At 40.5% G+C, this 14,494-nt stretch overlaps 1 protein-coding gene across 3 annotated transcripts; it reads right to left on the bottom strand.

Moving 5' to 3' along the window:
• Positions 1-675: 675 nt before the first annotated feature.
• On the bottom strand, positions 676-13,219 carry RB195_013228 (uncharacterized protein; the record flags this gene model as incomplete). 3 transcript variants are annotated; one of them, XM_064202940.1, is made up of 32 exons in its annotated part: positions 676-744; positions 909-1,003; positions 1,075-1,173; positions 1,523-1,697; positions 1,798-1,866; positions 2,614-2,737; positions 2,798-2,871; positions 2,934-3,000; positions 3,332-3,509; positions 3,562-3,638; positions 3,783-3,855; positions 4,641-4,707; positions 4,771-4,851; positions 4,939-5,010; positions 5,075-5,179; positions 5,415-5,522; positions 6,057-6,131; positions 6,190-6,268; positions 6,561-6,665; positions 6,780-6,865; positions 6,925-7,061; positions 7,167-7,299; positions 7,386-7,490; positions 7,875-7,954; positions 8,226-8,348; positions 10,979-11,090; positions 11,150-11,270; positions 11,387-11,519; positions 11,603-11,709; positions 12,145-12,236; positions 12,366-12,416; positions 13,166-13,219. In XM_064202940.1, the coding sequence occupies 32 exons, from the start codon at positions 13,217-13,219 to the stop codon at positions 676-678; spliced, it is 3,126 nt and encodes a 1,041-aa protein (XP_064058820.1). The 3 variants fall into 3 exon arrangements, with proteins under 3 accessions (XP_064058820.1, XP_064058821.1, XP_064058822.1); XM_064202939.1 differs by having other exon boundaries at positions 4,647-4,707; XM_064202941.1 differs by lacking the exon at positions 13,166-13,219 and adding an exon at positions 12,487-12,489 and having other exon boundaries at positions 4,647-4,707.
• Between the last annotated feature and the right edge of the window lie 1,275 nt (positions 13,220-14,494).

The raw sequence follows: 14,494 nt of genomic DNA, 5'->3' as shown, positions 1-14,494 counted from the left end.
GTGCTTAGCCAGACATTAAGCTCCAGGTACTGTGTACTGGAGCAAGATTACCCACAACTGGAGTCAATTACTCTGATGTATTTCAAAGATTTGTCTCCAAGTACTTTGTATGGGAGCGAGAAGATTCTGAAAAGAGATGAAACAGTCGATTCTACCTTCTGTACCCTCATCCACTATCCAATGCGTTGCATTTTGAGAAGATATCAAAAATAGATATTTTTGAGCAGTTAATCTTTTATAACCAAATGCTGTCCAAATGTTTTTCTTGCTCTACTTGGTTTTGAAATATTTCCAAACTCCACAGGGTGACATATTACAGCAGCTCCGCCCAATTAGGACTTTCCTGAAAGCAAAAGACACAGTACAGAAAGTTTATCGAAGCTGATGACGAGATCCAACGATTAGTACATTTTTAGATTAATGATGATCCCAGTGTATTTAGAATTCTATAGAAAAAAAAACAACAAAAGCTCTCGCACTCATGACTCCATTCAAAATATGAGTGAAATATCATTCATCATCAAGTAACACACAAAGTAGGAAAGAAAATGCGACGAATATGCAATTTACTCAAGAAGAGGTGGACAGAAACGTTACAGCAAATGAGAATTTGTGGCTCGTAGCAATCATCAGTAACAGAAACATACTTTGTTTCATTTGCCATTATGATTGCGTCTATTCGATAAATGTCTGCTCTTGTTCCTCAGGAGTGAGAAGCCAATGCGTTTCTAACGCTCCCTTTCCCTTTAATGAGAGAATTTAGGAAAAGCTTTATGCACATGAGAGAAGAAAAAAATGTAGTAAGCAGGTTTTTTGACGCTGGAACTGATCTCAAATCAGTCATCACCTGACTTCGGCCTCTCCAATTCCAAGCGAAAATAGAGAGAATAGCAATTGAGTTCACTCACTTTCACTATAACTTCTCCTCTCGGTTCTGTTTTATAACCTCCAATTACTTCCGTTAAAAACTTCATCGTGTCGGTTGAGATGTGTACACGTCCAGCTAGAAAACGGTTTCCGACACTATTCTCCAGAAGAAAGTTCCTCACAACTTTATAAGAGCAATCCACTTACGCTTTCCATTACTCTCCATTCGACTTGCAATATTCACTGCATCACCGAAAAGGCAATATCGCGGCATGGTTATTCCTACCACCCCAGTAACAACGGAACCTTAAAATATCCAGAAAGTGAATATGGAGTTAATTAGATTTTCTGTCAAAAAATTAAAATCCTAAATGATATGAATTCTTAAGTTTCTTAAAATTTCGGTGGAGGTGATAAAATCCACATTGCACAGTAACAGTTCTTGGAATGAAGTACATTCCAACGACGCTACGACTCAATTTATTAACGGACATGCCCAAACGCGTAACTGCTAAGCACTTTTCACTATTTGTCTTATCTCATACTATTAATCTATTCATTATTACTTTTGTTTAAAAAGGTTTTGCTTACATAACGGATTATGAAAACAACAGGGCTAATCGTGACGTGGACTAACTTATATCAGCTCGCTCACCTGTATGTAATCCAACACGTATGTTGATTTTTTCATTAGGTAAATGAGGAATTCGGAAACTTCTGATTGATCTAAGCAATTCAAACGACATCTCGGCAACTTCTTTCGCATGTTCGTTGCCATTCCGGTGAGGTAGGCCAGACACGCAAAGATAACCATCTCCTATCGTTTCCACCTTGGAAACATGATAATCTACTAAATAACTACAAGAAAATCAGTTTGCTAAAAAAAAATTCCACTGCAGTATTCATGGAAGTAAAAACGACACTGCTCACCTTGTAGACGTCATGCTCGTCTATTATTGCATCAAAAAGAGTGTAAAGGTCGTTGAGAAGATTCACTACCTATAATTGTAAACAAATTTTTTGAGCAGACTTTCGAGAATCACCTTCGGGAAGTTTCAGCGATCCTAACAAAGAAATGTTCCGCAGTTTCAGAGGAGCAAGAGGAGCACAATATGTGGTCGGGCTGTCGCTCGATATGTCTGTCAAACAATTGACGCTTCTTGTAAGCCCGTTAAATTTACGACGTAATAGTGGGAAGGGTTCCTTGTCAAACCTTTGGGTCCCGTAAAAGAAGCACGAGACAAAACGTGGAGTTGCATGGAAAAGTTGTTGTGCTCTTTTTTTACTTAAGGAAAGTTGTGACAAATATGTACAACTACTACTGTGGCATGGACAGCTTGTTCGAAAGAGACTCTTGACGACTGGTTAAGATCCCTTAAGCTGCCAACAATAGTTAGAAAAGTCAACACGATTTGAAGTTGAGAGCTGTAGGATATGGGACGCACATATTTCAAATTTTGAAGGAAATTCTGTTGAGTGCAACCAAGAACGAGGTATTGTATCGAAATTGTGGCGCTCCCATTTTTTTAAACGATATCCCATGTTATGTCAAAGTAATTCCACTCAACAGGTACTTCAATGCTGCCAGAGATCGAAAGAATTGAAGAAAACTAGATGATCAGAACCAGTTTGTGTACAACGTTACCGTCTCTGTTTAGTTTTTTTTTTCGATAAAGTCTCTCACCGCTAGCCGTGAAAAAAGGAATTACGTACTAATTTCCTTTCTCAAGAAAGTGTTGAGCTCACCTGAAGGGGAGTACAACGACTAGCTAGCGTTGTGAAGGACACGACGTCGGAGAAAAACAGAGTCACACAATCAAATGTCTCCGGTTCAACCGGCTGACCCAGCTTTAGACGTTCTGCCACCTGTCTAAAACAGTGTATTTGTGTGGTGATAAGTACTGGCTGCCTGATGGTTTCGTAAACAGACCTAGGTAACATCCGATAAAGTAGAATGTCACTCTTCTTTTTTTCCTCCGTCAGCTCTTTCATTCGGGCTTGCACCTATTCCAGAGGACTGTTATTTCACCGACTGACAGAGAATGATGACAAAAAGTGCCGCTCACCTCGTCTTCCAGATTGGAAGCATACTGCTCAAGCACATTAAAAACATGGTCCATTAGATTTGATGACCTGAACAAGAAATTTAACCGAATGCTCTACAATCTCAATGAGTAATTTACCGTTTCATATAGTGCAGCTAGACAGAAATGCAATGAACCCGACCACAAAACAACTATAAAGACACTTTTTTCTACGACCGTTTTCTTTCCTTGGGGCATGGACGTTCTCAAATTATGGCTATTTCACCATCTTTGGTGATTTACCTCTACGAATACGAATAGAATAGAATACGTGTACACAATGACACAACCACTTTAGATAGCGTACAGCTGACATGCGTGTTCATTGTGACATGATGACCGTTGTGTATTTAAAAAAAAAAAAAAAACTTGTAACTGACTTATTGTGATTCATGCTTTTGATTAGCGACTTCACTTGATCGCATGACGGTCGCATATCAACTTCCTCACTCCAGCAATCCTTAATCAACAAAGAGAGGCTCGAGTTATATTCGTCTTCGGTTTCGAGTAACGGTCTTATAGGAGAACGGCCTCCGCGCTTTATTTTATACACCAATTCTAAAATAAATCACTCAGTGGCGTAGAGATATGTTCACCTATTAAAACCTACCATCTAAGTCATAATCCTGATTTTCAAGATCCCAAGCCGACTTTTTCGTGATGATCTCCGAACATACAATAGCGAAACTGAAAAAAAGAAACTTAAAGAGTATATTATTTATTCTACAACTGTTGGCCTCCTGTTTGGAACTTGACTTAACAGTCCTTCAAGACATCTTTACGAAATATCGAATGGTATCCAAGACTTTGAATTACATAGTTCCTACCTACCTATAGATATCCCCCTCTTTTGTGGGAAGCAGTAAAGGGTCTCGTATGTGTTCAGGAGCCAGCCAAAGGCTATCTAGAAGAAGATGAACGTGAACGAATAAAAATAGTGAAGACAGGAAGTAGGGTTGAAATGTTGAGGCGTTTTCTTGCAAAGTATTTGTAACAACCCAATAGTTTTTTACGAGCTTTTTAGAGAAACACCTTATCCAGCTTCATTTTTGAAAGTTTTGGAGGACTTATAGTATTCGGGGGATTTGAGGATTCTCATAGGTAGCAGACCAAAGATGGAAAAGCCAAAGATAGCGAATAGTGAAATATCAAAGTAAAAGCAAGGAAAAAGAGGTGAAAAGTAGGAGAAGGTAAATCTTTACAGTATATTGGAAGAACTTCATCGGAGTAGTGTGATTTGTTTTTGTTTGCGAAACGAGCATGCTCCTACAAATACACACATAAGAGAATATAGAGTAGGAAATGACAAAACGATGAATGGGAGAAGAGAAACGAGGGGGAATTTTGTTGAAATAATATTACTGGGATGCCCGTCCACTACTACTGGCTCTACGAAATACACTCCAAATCTATACTATAAGCACTCCTTGTTTTCAAAGTATCCAAAGTGTTTGTGGAAACGTCACAAAAATTATGATGTGCCGGTCCGATTGTGAAAGGCATGATGAAAAAAACAAGCAAATTTTCGGATTCCAAGTTCCTGTTTGGACAACCATCCTTTCCCACTTATTTGTAAGGAAAGCTACCAAAAAATGAAAAGAGCAAAACATTCTCAACTATTCAATTCGTTTTTCTGTGGCTGCCTACGAAAACTAAATTAAGATTAGCTACAATAGTTACGAAACATACATGTACCTTGTTGTTCTCTCATTTCGATAGTCTTGATCGCGTCCATACCGTAGAAAGTGATCTTCACCTTGAAATGAAAAAGCTGCATTTAGAGAAGAACAACGTACACCTTTATAACAACAATTTTCACCTGCCATCTTTCGTCGACCAGACACGTTCCTGAACTGATCCATCCATGTGCTCCAAGAGAGTGATGCAGATGGAATATGCCCTAAGATGAAAAGGGTGCCCTGTCTATACTGTCAAAACTACTTCCGATTTTATTCTTAAGTCCAGAAACACTATAGAATTTGCACACCTCACATAAGTCGCGTATTAATGAATATTTGAAAAACCAATCCATTTGCAGTGAGCCTTTTGCAATAACATCCTAAAAAGCACCATTTGCATAGCTATCTTTAAGCTAATTCTGCTAATTTTACTCTCATGCAAACCTTTAAAGATCCCCTAGCGCAGTATCGCCATACCGACAACATCTGCGGCCCGTCCATACAGAGACCGAAAAACTTACAGAGATTGTCATGATCTACGGTCCGCATCTAGAAGGATAAAGTTCCAAAGAGTTTTGTTTTTTTCGCACTCAACAAAGAAGATTAGCAAAAAAAAGCGTTCAAAGTGAAAAAAGATTAAAGAGAATAGAAACAAAAAAATCTACTAGAATAGAAAGAACCTAGCCATACTCGGAATCGTAGTCCAGTAGCAGCAAATAAACGAGTAATCCAGAAAACAATATTTGCGAGAAGAAAAACAGACTTTCTGTAGGCTTTTACTCACTTTTCTCAGCAACGTACAGTCAGCCGTCCTTAAGACAATCCTGCCAACATGTTTTCGGCAGACCACGGAATCGTCACCAAGCAAATAAAAAGCGTGGCGTAAAGTGTCCTAAATGCTCTTCCTAAAGCTACTACTTGATGAAAAATAAGTAAAGAGTTGCGATATTTACTACACAATCACACTTAATTCCCGTGCTTAGAAATTCTGTGACTCTGTATTTGAGAAAGGATTTTGACCGTAATGGTGTGCCGCATTTTCAAACCTTTGCATGCTGGAGCGATGTGATTCAATGTTTTGTTTACATAACTCTATTCACACTGTCCGTAACTCGACAGGATTTTCTTTTCGGTGGTTTTTGTGAGAATTAGATTACTCAGTAAAACTTAATGTGTCCCAGAACTTTGTCACATGCTGGTATTCTAAATATTTAAGTAAATAGAAGTAAGGTTGCGTCTATGAAGTATACTCTGGGGGATCGTTCAGCTACGTGACATTGCATCAGAAAAGAGACGTTCCTGAGACAGCTGAATGGGTAGAGAAAAGGTAAATCATGATTCCTATCTACGTATCCGCATTGGGAATTAATAGTTGATTAAATCCGCTAATGGTACCCTCCAAGAATGTCACCGGCAGTAAAAATACCTTTTTGGAGTCGATTGTCAACTTAGTGCTCGTGGTTATTGTGCTCTGAAGAGATCGAGAGCTCTGGACTGTGCTCTGAAACAGTGACAAGGAATAAAACAATATCAACACCAACGGCATTCTAGCACAACACCTTGACGTTAGGCTTCATAAGTGTGATAAAAGATATTTGCCATAAAGCATTCAAGCGCTGTTCTTCTCGTCTTTGGAACCTAAACTCAACAGAAATAAGTTGACCAATCAGAAAGTATCCGATAATAAGGTTTGTAAAGGGATTACACAACATTAATCACCAATGTTTAAGTGAATGAAAAGTGGAGTAGAAGAAACCGGTACAATTTCTTGCCACGTAAAATCACATTACAGCATTATCACAACATCAGATTCAAGAATAGAAGTAGGTAGAATGCGTCACGTGAAAAGTGCATCACTCAGTAACAACATATGCGGCTCTTTCAGCGTTGGGTCTGTATTACCCTACTTGGAAACTGGTAATCAAATCACCTAATTATGAAGAGGACTGCCGCTGTAATAATGGCGGCTGGCACTATAACTGACGCGATAGTGATAGCGAGGTACTGCTCAACAAATGATGGGGGGCAAGCACTCCTGAAACAGCAAAAGATTGTTTGAAAAACAGTATAGAAATATTTTTCCGGAGAACAAATAATATCTTAAAAATGGTGGCAATTTTTTAGAAACACTTGTTGTGCTTGAACTCGCCCATCGTAATCACATTGTGGCCGATTCGAAGGTGGTGATCCACCATGCATAGCCCAAATCACACTTCGCGGTTGTATATCTTGGATCTATAATGAAGAAGTTAGGATGTTGAAGAAGTAGAAATGAGAGTTTCCACAATTCTAACCACTCCTGCGCTATTGTTGTTTAACTGCTCCATAACCTTCATCAAAATTATTTGTTGATCAGACGCGTCCAGTCCGTACACAAGAAACACAGGATCTCTCGTGGAGTTCTCGTTGATAATTACAGTACCGGAGAAACCTTCAAGGATAAAGTCGCTACAAAATCTAAGATGTATAAGATTGAGTATAACTTAGGTTTTGCTAACGTAATGCTACTTTTTAAAGCCTTTGGTATTAAATTCACCTTCAAAACTTCCTTTCGAGAACTGTGCGAGTTCGGACCCCTTAGGATTTGAAATACCTGCAGCAATCGACTTGTTCAAAGTGAATGCGTACAGCAACAACGCATCAGCTAACTCTCCCACTTGAGATGTACTCTAAAAAGGAGTCTACTTCAAGTCAAACCAAAAGAACCGGTAAATCTTCGAATGTAAGAGAAGGGGTAGAATATAAGGTATCTAACCGGATCGATGGTAGTACAATCCGAGCAATTAAAAGGCGGTTGCAGCATCTTTGCTTTAACATCAGCAGCGAACTCAGCTGAAGCATTGAGCGGCTGGCTGTCGATCTAGAAAGAGCAGTTGATTTTTTTTTTTATTTTAAAGGAATAATATCTATATCTATATTGATCAGAAACGTTCCATCTTTTGCATCTACTCGTCTGAAAGATAAAATATCATGTAGAGGGATAGAGCAACGCTGCGTAAGCATAGCAAAAATTTGAAATCAGTCACCACTCTGTATTCTTTCATCAAAATAACACTCTTTAATTTTCCAAAACAGACAAGCAGAGTAAAAAAAATGAATATGTGTTAAAATATTATCAGCAAACAAAGATAGTTTCTACGAAAGTTGGTTTTAGGCATGTCACCAACACATTAGTGTATGACACTATTGCTTTAGTAGTTTCAAAAGCTATATAGAAGCATACGAAAACGAAAAAATCACCGACCACAAAGAACTTCCTAGCTGCTTTTAACGCGATGTTGTCCTTGCCATCTGGTGTTGCGCTTGTGCTCTTCCATGTTTCACCTACAAGCAGATTCATGTTTGTTATAATCCGTTCACCCTCTTTACCACAGAGAGGAACTACTTAGCACTTAACATTTGATTTATTCTTCTCTAACGACAGAAATAGCAAAGTTCTTATTCTCCGTGTACGCATATGCGTTTCACAACTGTAGGAACCGGCAGCTGCGGAGAAAAATTTTGTGGGATTTTTTTTTCAATGTTGTCATGTCACAAGAAAGTGATTTTGCTATGTTGCGTCTTTGGCAAGCTGCAAAATAAAAGAGGAACTCACCAAAACCCAATTTTCGTGATTCCAACAATAGCCATACGTACTCATCTGTGTCCATGCCCTCTTCTGCAATAGCGATAAACAGATTTCTTCGGGCTTCGTTCGACTCCAAGCATACCACCGTTACTGGAAGCATTGCAGTGTACTCTCCTCAAGTTTAGTTATGGAAGATTGAGTTTCTGTAATGTGCGGTGGCTTGTAACTAATGTTTTTGCTCAAGCGCATGGAATTTTCCTGTCATAGAACTCATTTGGGCGCTCGATTCAGAACTGCTATCAGCAGCTTTCAATCGCACTGCTGCTGTGTATCAATCTGCTCAGACATTCGTGGTAGATACTTAGATGGACCTTCACACATGGTCATCTAAGATGTGCTGAAGTTTCGCCAGTGATGTTGACGAGCTTGAGCCCTATCCAGCTGAGCTCACAGCTCATCCATTCGTACAGCGAACACACCACCCACCTTTGTGGCGACTGGTATCGAAGGCATATAACATCTCCTAGGATCCACTCTAGCGCTTTTTTAGTCGATTTATCGTCGATTCTTCTCATAGTGTGACCAGTATATCTATGTCTTGCTCTCCATATGTATTCCGTTTGGTTGTGAAGACAGGACATTTATCTTAAGTCGGAGACAGGCTAAGTGTTGTGTGGGCCGGTTAAACTTCAAAAGACATCTCTCAAGAGCTCTATGAGTACTAACTGGTTTCTTTGATGTGGAAGAAGTATCTGTCCATTTCTCCGCTGCTTCATAGAGCACTGAAAGTGCTATCGAGTCGAACAGATGGGCATGAAGATCTTGGTCCGTCAGCTGCTATGTGGCTTCGCTAACTGCGAATGCTGTCCACGCTGCTCTCATCCTTCTATTCACTTCCTACTTGATGTTGTTCTCCATATTCAGTCGTGGGATGTAAAGAGAGAAGTCCCAGATTGGGACCCAAGATGTTCTTCTCCGTCCTCGCAGTATACGTCCTTCACGAACTGTGTCTTCTTTCTATTCATCCGCAATCCTCTTCTTTTCCTTGTTTCGTATAGTTATTTGAGCATCGTCTCTGCTCCGTTGGTACTTCTTGGAAAGAGAACGATTTTCATTTTTTTTTCATTTTCAAAGCGAAAGGTTGAGAGCAGTCTTCCATCAACACGTATATCCCTTTTTTCCCAAGCAAGTGATTTCATTATCCACTGTAACGCAACCGTGAACAGCTCCGGCAATATAGTATGGCCTTGTCGTACCTCCTTTCCAAAGGGTATGATGAGGGGAAAGTGGGAGGGAGGGGCGGGAACGAAAGGTGGGGGGAGTGGAAAAGCCATTTTGTAGCGGTGCATCGATTGTAGCAATGGATCGTAATGTCCTCACATATAACGTCTCCGCTTTTATCGGTCGCCAGGACTGCATTCGTGCATGGTCCGATGGGTGGGTTGTCTTCTGTCGAAGGTTTTCTTATAGTCGTCGAAGGGGAAGGGTGATATTCTTCGGCAAACCTGTATGACCCTCAACATGGTCTGGATTTGGTCCATGCAGCTGAAACCCTGAAGGAGTCGGCTTGCTCTTGAGATTGAGCTTCATATAGCGTCCTGCGCTTGAGAAGGATCTTGGTGAATACTTTGTACAAGACGCTCAGCATGCATATTGGACGGTAGTTTTGAAGGTTTTCTCGGTCACTTTTTCAACAGATAAGAACAGTTTGTGAGGTCGTCCACTGATCTGGGATCCTCTGCTTCTGATACTATGTGCGCAGCCACAATCGCATGAAGCGAATGAGCACCACTCCGAAGAATGTCTGTACATATTAAATCAGGTCCAAGGACTGTACCAAGTTTCATACTCTTGTTCGCGACTCGCATTTCCAGAGGGAAAACCAGTGGTGGAGATTCAGTGGGGATGGTTGGGCTTGACCCAAGAGTTGACGAACGGAAGAGGTTCAGGTAGGTTCAGGTAGTTCCCTTGTAATTATTTCTCTCTCACGACGAGAATAGATGCGAATCCCGTCTTCACTCACCAGGACTGTTAGCGGAATGTCATTGTTGTGTGTTCGCTGGGGTCCCTGCGGCGCTTCTTTAGACTTGTCCTTCTTCGTGGTGCTTCCAGAATTTGCTTTTGCCTATGTTTCGAAAGATCTCCCTGCAAAGTTTGACAGCAGCTAGCGTTTGGAACTAACAGCTCGATGTGCGATGCATTTGGATCATGCCTCAAAGTACTTTTTCGAGACTGAACACCCCACTCCACTGAGAGTCCTCCTCAAACGTTTGGGCCCTCCTTCATGCGGTAAATTTGTCAGCAAATTCTCAAACAGAGCTCGCTAATTCCACTCTAGCGTAACATCTGGCTTCACCTCGGCAGGACTCAGGTGATTTTCGCCCGACTAAGCCGGCATAGATAATAATGTTGTTTTAGGCAACAAAAGCATGCACCAAAAGTAATGCGCTGTCACTTTTCGTTGAACGTCGACTGAGATTAGAGCGAACGAAGTGGACAAAAATGCCAGACCGACCAAACATGATTAAATGATGTGCTAATTTCGTTAGAGAAAGACACAGAGACTGCTGTTGCAGGCAGTATAAACAACATAAAAGGAGACGCCTATGCACCTAAGTGCAAATAGAAGACGACAATAATAATCAAAAATAAGTTGAAAAAGTGTTCAAAAGCAGACTAATCAGGTAGCAGCCTTCAGAGAACTAAGCTTTCAGACTAATCTACGACTACTCATGCAATACAATTCGTTGACAATAGTTGAAATGAATTTAATAACTTACTTCGTGAGACTTCCTTAAGGGATCTAAGCACATTTTTGAAAGTGTCATTGGTGAAGTTCCGCAACTGACGAAGGTATGTTATGGTCATGTTTTGGTTGTCATCAATAAGACTCTAGAATGATTGAATTTTCAATAACAGTAATTAAACACCGGAAAAAAGATTCAAAATGCCTCTAGGTCAGAAATTATAAGTGAACATCGCGGTACGAGATCACTTCTTGTTGCGTAGTACACAACCGCTATTTCTTGCCATTGATATCTTTCGAATAGCCTCGTGAGAGTTTTTGCTTGGCTGAAAAACGACTAAGAGATACAACTCTGATTGTATTTCCCAATAAATGAACAGGCAGAACGTGAGGCAATTGTTAAAATGTGCATCTGCAATACAAAACAACGCAAATGACAGACTTGAGAGAGCTCCACGTAGACGCCATGATTGTCGGATACTCGTCATTATTCAGCAAATCCGAAGAGAACATTCCACCCCATATCACAATCGGTAAGTCATAGTACCTAGCCACAGTGCCAGAGATCATAGCAGCTGCAAACGAAACACACCTAATATTTCCACTTTAGTCTGAAAAAACGTAATCTCGGATGAGAAAAAGGGATACAGACACATACATCCAGAGCAAGCTGGGCCTAAAACCACATTAGCTCCACTTTCCACCCAGTTTACCAACGCTCCAGCATCAGTGGATTCGACACAATCGCCCATAACCCATGTCAGACTGTAACAGTTGCTCTGAGTTCCTCACAAGACGAAAAAAAAAGCATAACATGAAGAAAACTGAGAAAATCATATTTCATGTAGATGAAAAATCGACTAAATCTCCAAGTCACTTTCAAAATAGAATCTAATTCGCTTTTGATGTATTAGGCTAACATTTTACTGCATGTGAAAAATAAATAATACGTGCAAAGCTCTCTGTGTGCCTCCAAGATCTCCCAATACAATCTTTTCATATCATCATCACGGTAATTCAGTTTAGATTGAAATCCTCAATGAAGTCTGGCTTACTGTGAAGAACCACATCGAGAACATCAGAAAAGAGATTAATGACGCGTTTAAAATATGTATTCAAAAAATGGTGTAGAAATATTGTAAAAATGGTGAATTATTTTAGTTGTAGAAAAGCCGGAAAATAGTTAAAAAGTTACTTTACTTCAATGTGTCGTAGCCGGGCAGTATTCCATCCCGTTGAATCCTGTCCCAAGCTACAGCTACTGCGCCAGCCGTTGTTTTCCATCCAATGAGCTGAAAAACAGGTGATCAGTGAATGAGACCCAATACCTTTATGGTCAGAATTCACAACAAAAATATGTACAAAACAAAGTTGAGAGCCATATTTTTGTTAAGGAAAAAGAAAAAAAAAGCGAAACGTACCCCTGTAAGACTTTCATCATTGTAAGCGCATAGAAGACCAACGCTGAGGATCTGGAATTATGGTGATTGGAATGATTATGGTAGTAAGTCATTTATAAATATTTATAGATCAAGGTGGGACCATGGCGAACTGCAGAGATAGGTGCCGGTAGCGAGGATCCTTACACGATCCCAACCGCTACGCTCTACCGCTTTGAACGCAGCCGCCTCCGAAACTGTCCGTGCTTAATGTCGTTGTGACCCAACTGTACATCTACAATTTTGAAAACTGTGAGAATAGTTTTAGCTACTTGGTTTTCTACTCGGATTTCGTCTAGTTATGACTAGACTTGTGGCGCAGTTGCGTAAGTTGTTGCGCTTGCGCTGGAACCAACATCTAATCTAATCAGTTCTAATCAGTTGCGGGGTTGAGCGAGCGCTCCATGGCTGCGCGTCAAAACTTAAGCGCAATTGCACCACAAATCACGTCGCATCTACCCAACATATAGTCGCACGAAAACGACGTGAAGCTTGGTGCAGTTGTGTGAGCACTCAGTGGCACCCTTATTTCTCGAAGTAAATAATTAAATCAATCGGGGCCCTAAGGCCTATTCATTAGTCTTAGAGGATCTATGACATGTAAGTTAAAGTTACTAGGAGAAAAAAGTAAGTTAGAGCGTCGAGAAATAAGGACACCGCTGGATCTTCCTACCTCCGACTACATTTTTTACGAAGCCATCGTGCAAACACTTGTTCAATTCAGGCTGAGCAAGTTTGTTTATGTTCTACATTTCATTTTCTACAAAAATTAACAAATTTACCTTTGATTGGCTTATTGCAATAATATGAACAAGATGGGCGATGAAACACCACATGATATCCACGAAGAGTCAACAAAGGTAAGGTCGTCTCGCATTTTGTCATGCAGGACTTCTGTTAATTGATTGTTTGAAACCTGTAAATAAGGTTGCTAGTAGAACACTATGGTTTTAAATGTCATCCATTTCAAAGACTAGATTTGTTGCACCACGAGATAACATACAGATTAAAGTGACTCTGAAGTCAGTTAAGATATTTGAAAATTCAAACGAGTGCTGTAAGAAAGGTCACCCAACGCTACATCAGGGCTTGATAATAGGCGTATTTTCGATAGAATGTTGGAGAACCCCTTAATGCTATTGAATAATGAGAATATCTTCTAGGAAAAGCTTCCGAAATGTTAACAAGTCTACGAAGGACAGCGTTGGCGCGAATCTGCTGGATAGTAAGCCATTACATGAATGAACTTTGAAGATGTTCTAGCTACTACATGAACACAACTCGCCACAATGTCAGCTCAAAATGGGTTGAAACCCAGCAAATTTGGTCAAGTTGGTGTGACGAGGGTCCTTCGTCCGTATATTCTACGAAAGAGCCTAAATAGAGAGAAGAGCCTCAAGTACACTACGAAAGCCATACCTGGCTAGCGTTTCGTTCCTTCTATTTAATACGATGTGCACAGTACTAAGATGAGTAAAAATTATATAAACTTCAAGGCGCCTAAAGCATCGTGCAGCTACGTAGGCAACTGCTTTCGAAGTGACACGGTGGAACATTACTCAACTTTCCAGTCCAACTGGAGCTAACGAAGGTCCCACCATGATCGCAATTGTTTCATTGGGATTGTGCAAAACTTCAAGCCATTTTGACCTGACAATGTGGCGAGTTGTGTTCATGTAGTAGCTATAGCTGGGTCAAGACGACATGAGGCCCGGACAGTTGCGCAAGCGACTTCGGTCGAAGCGATGCGGTACAGACAGCGGTTAGAATCGAGGTGGGACCATTGCGACCTGCAGCGAGGATCGCGAGGATCCTTCCTTACAACCGCTACGCTCCACCACGCCGCTTCGAGCGCAGCCGCTAGGGCAACTGTCCGTGTCTGATGTCGTTTTGATCCGACTGTAGAACATGTTCAAGATACCTTCTCTACTTTACTGTGCTTCTACAAACACAAAAGCTAACAATAGACCACTGTGCAAATCATGACCTTCCCTTTTTTAAGCTACTCTTCATGGTTACTATAATCTCTGACAAGTACACGGAAATCAACGTTAATCAATAAACTTTTATTGACGGTGAAAGTGACGACATCCAGCAGTAGTCTTGCAGTT

Source organism: Necator americanus, chromosome V, assembly GCF_031761385.1.
Source record: "Necator americanus strain Aroian chromosome V, whole genome shotgun sequence".
In the NCBI taxonomy this organism is placed as follows: Eukaryota; Metazoa; Nematoda; class Chromadorea; order Rhabditida; family Ancylostomatidae; genus Necator; species Necator americanus.
This window is presented reverse-complemented; position numbering and strand designations above follow the sequence as displayed.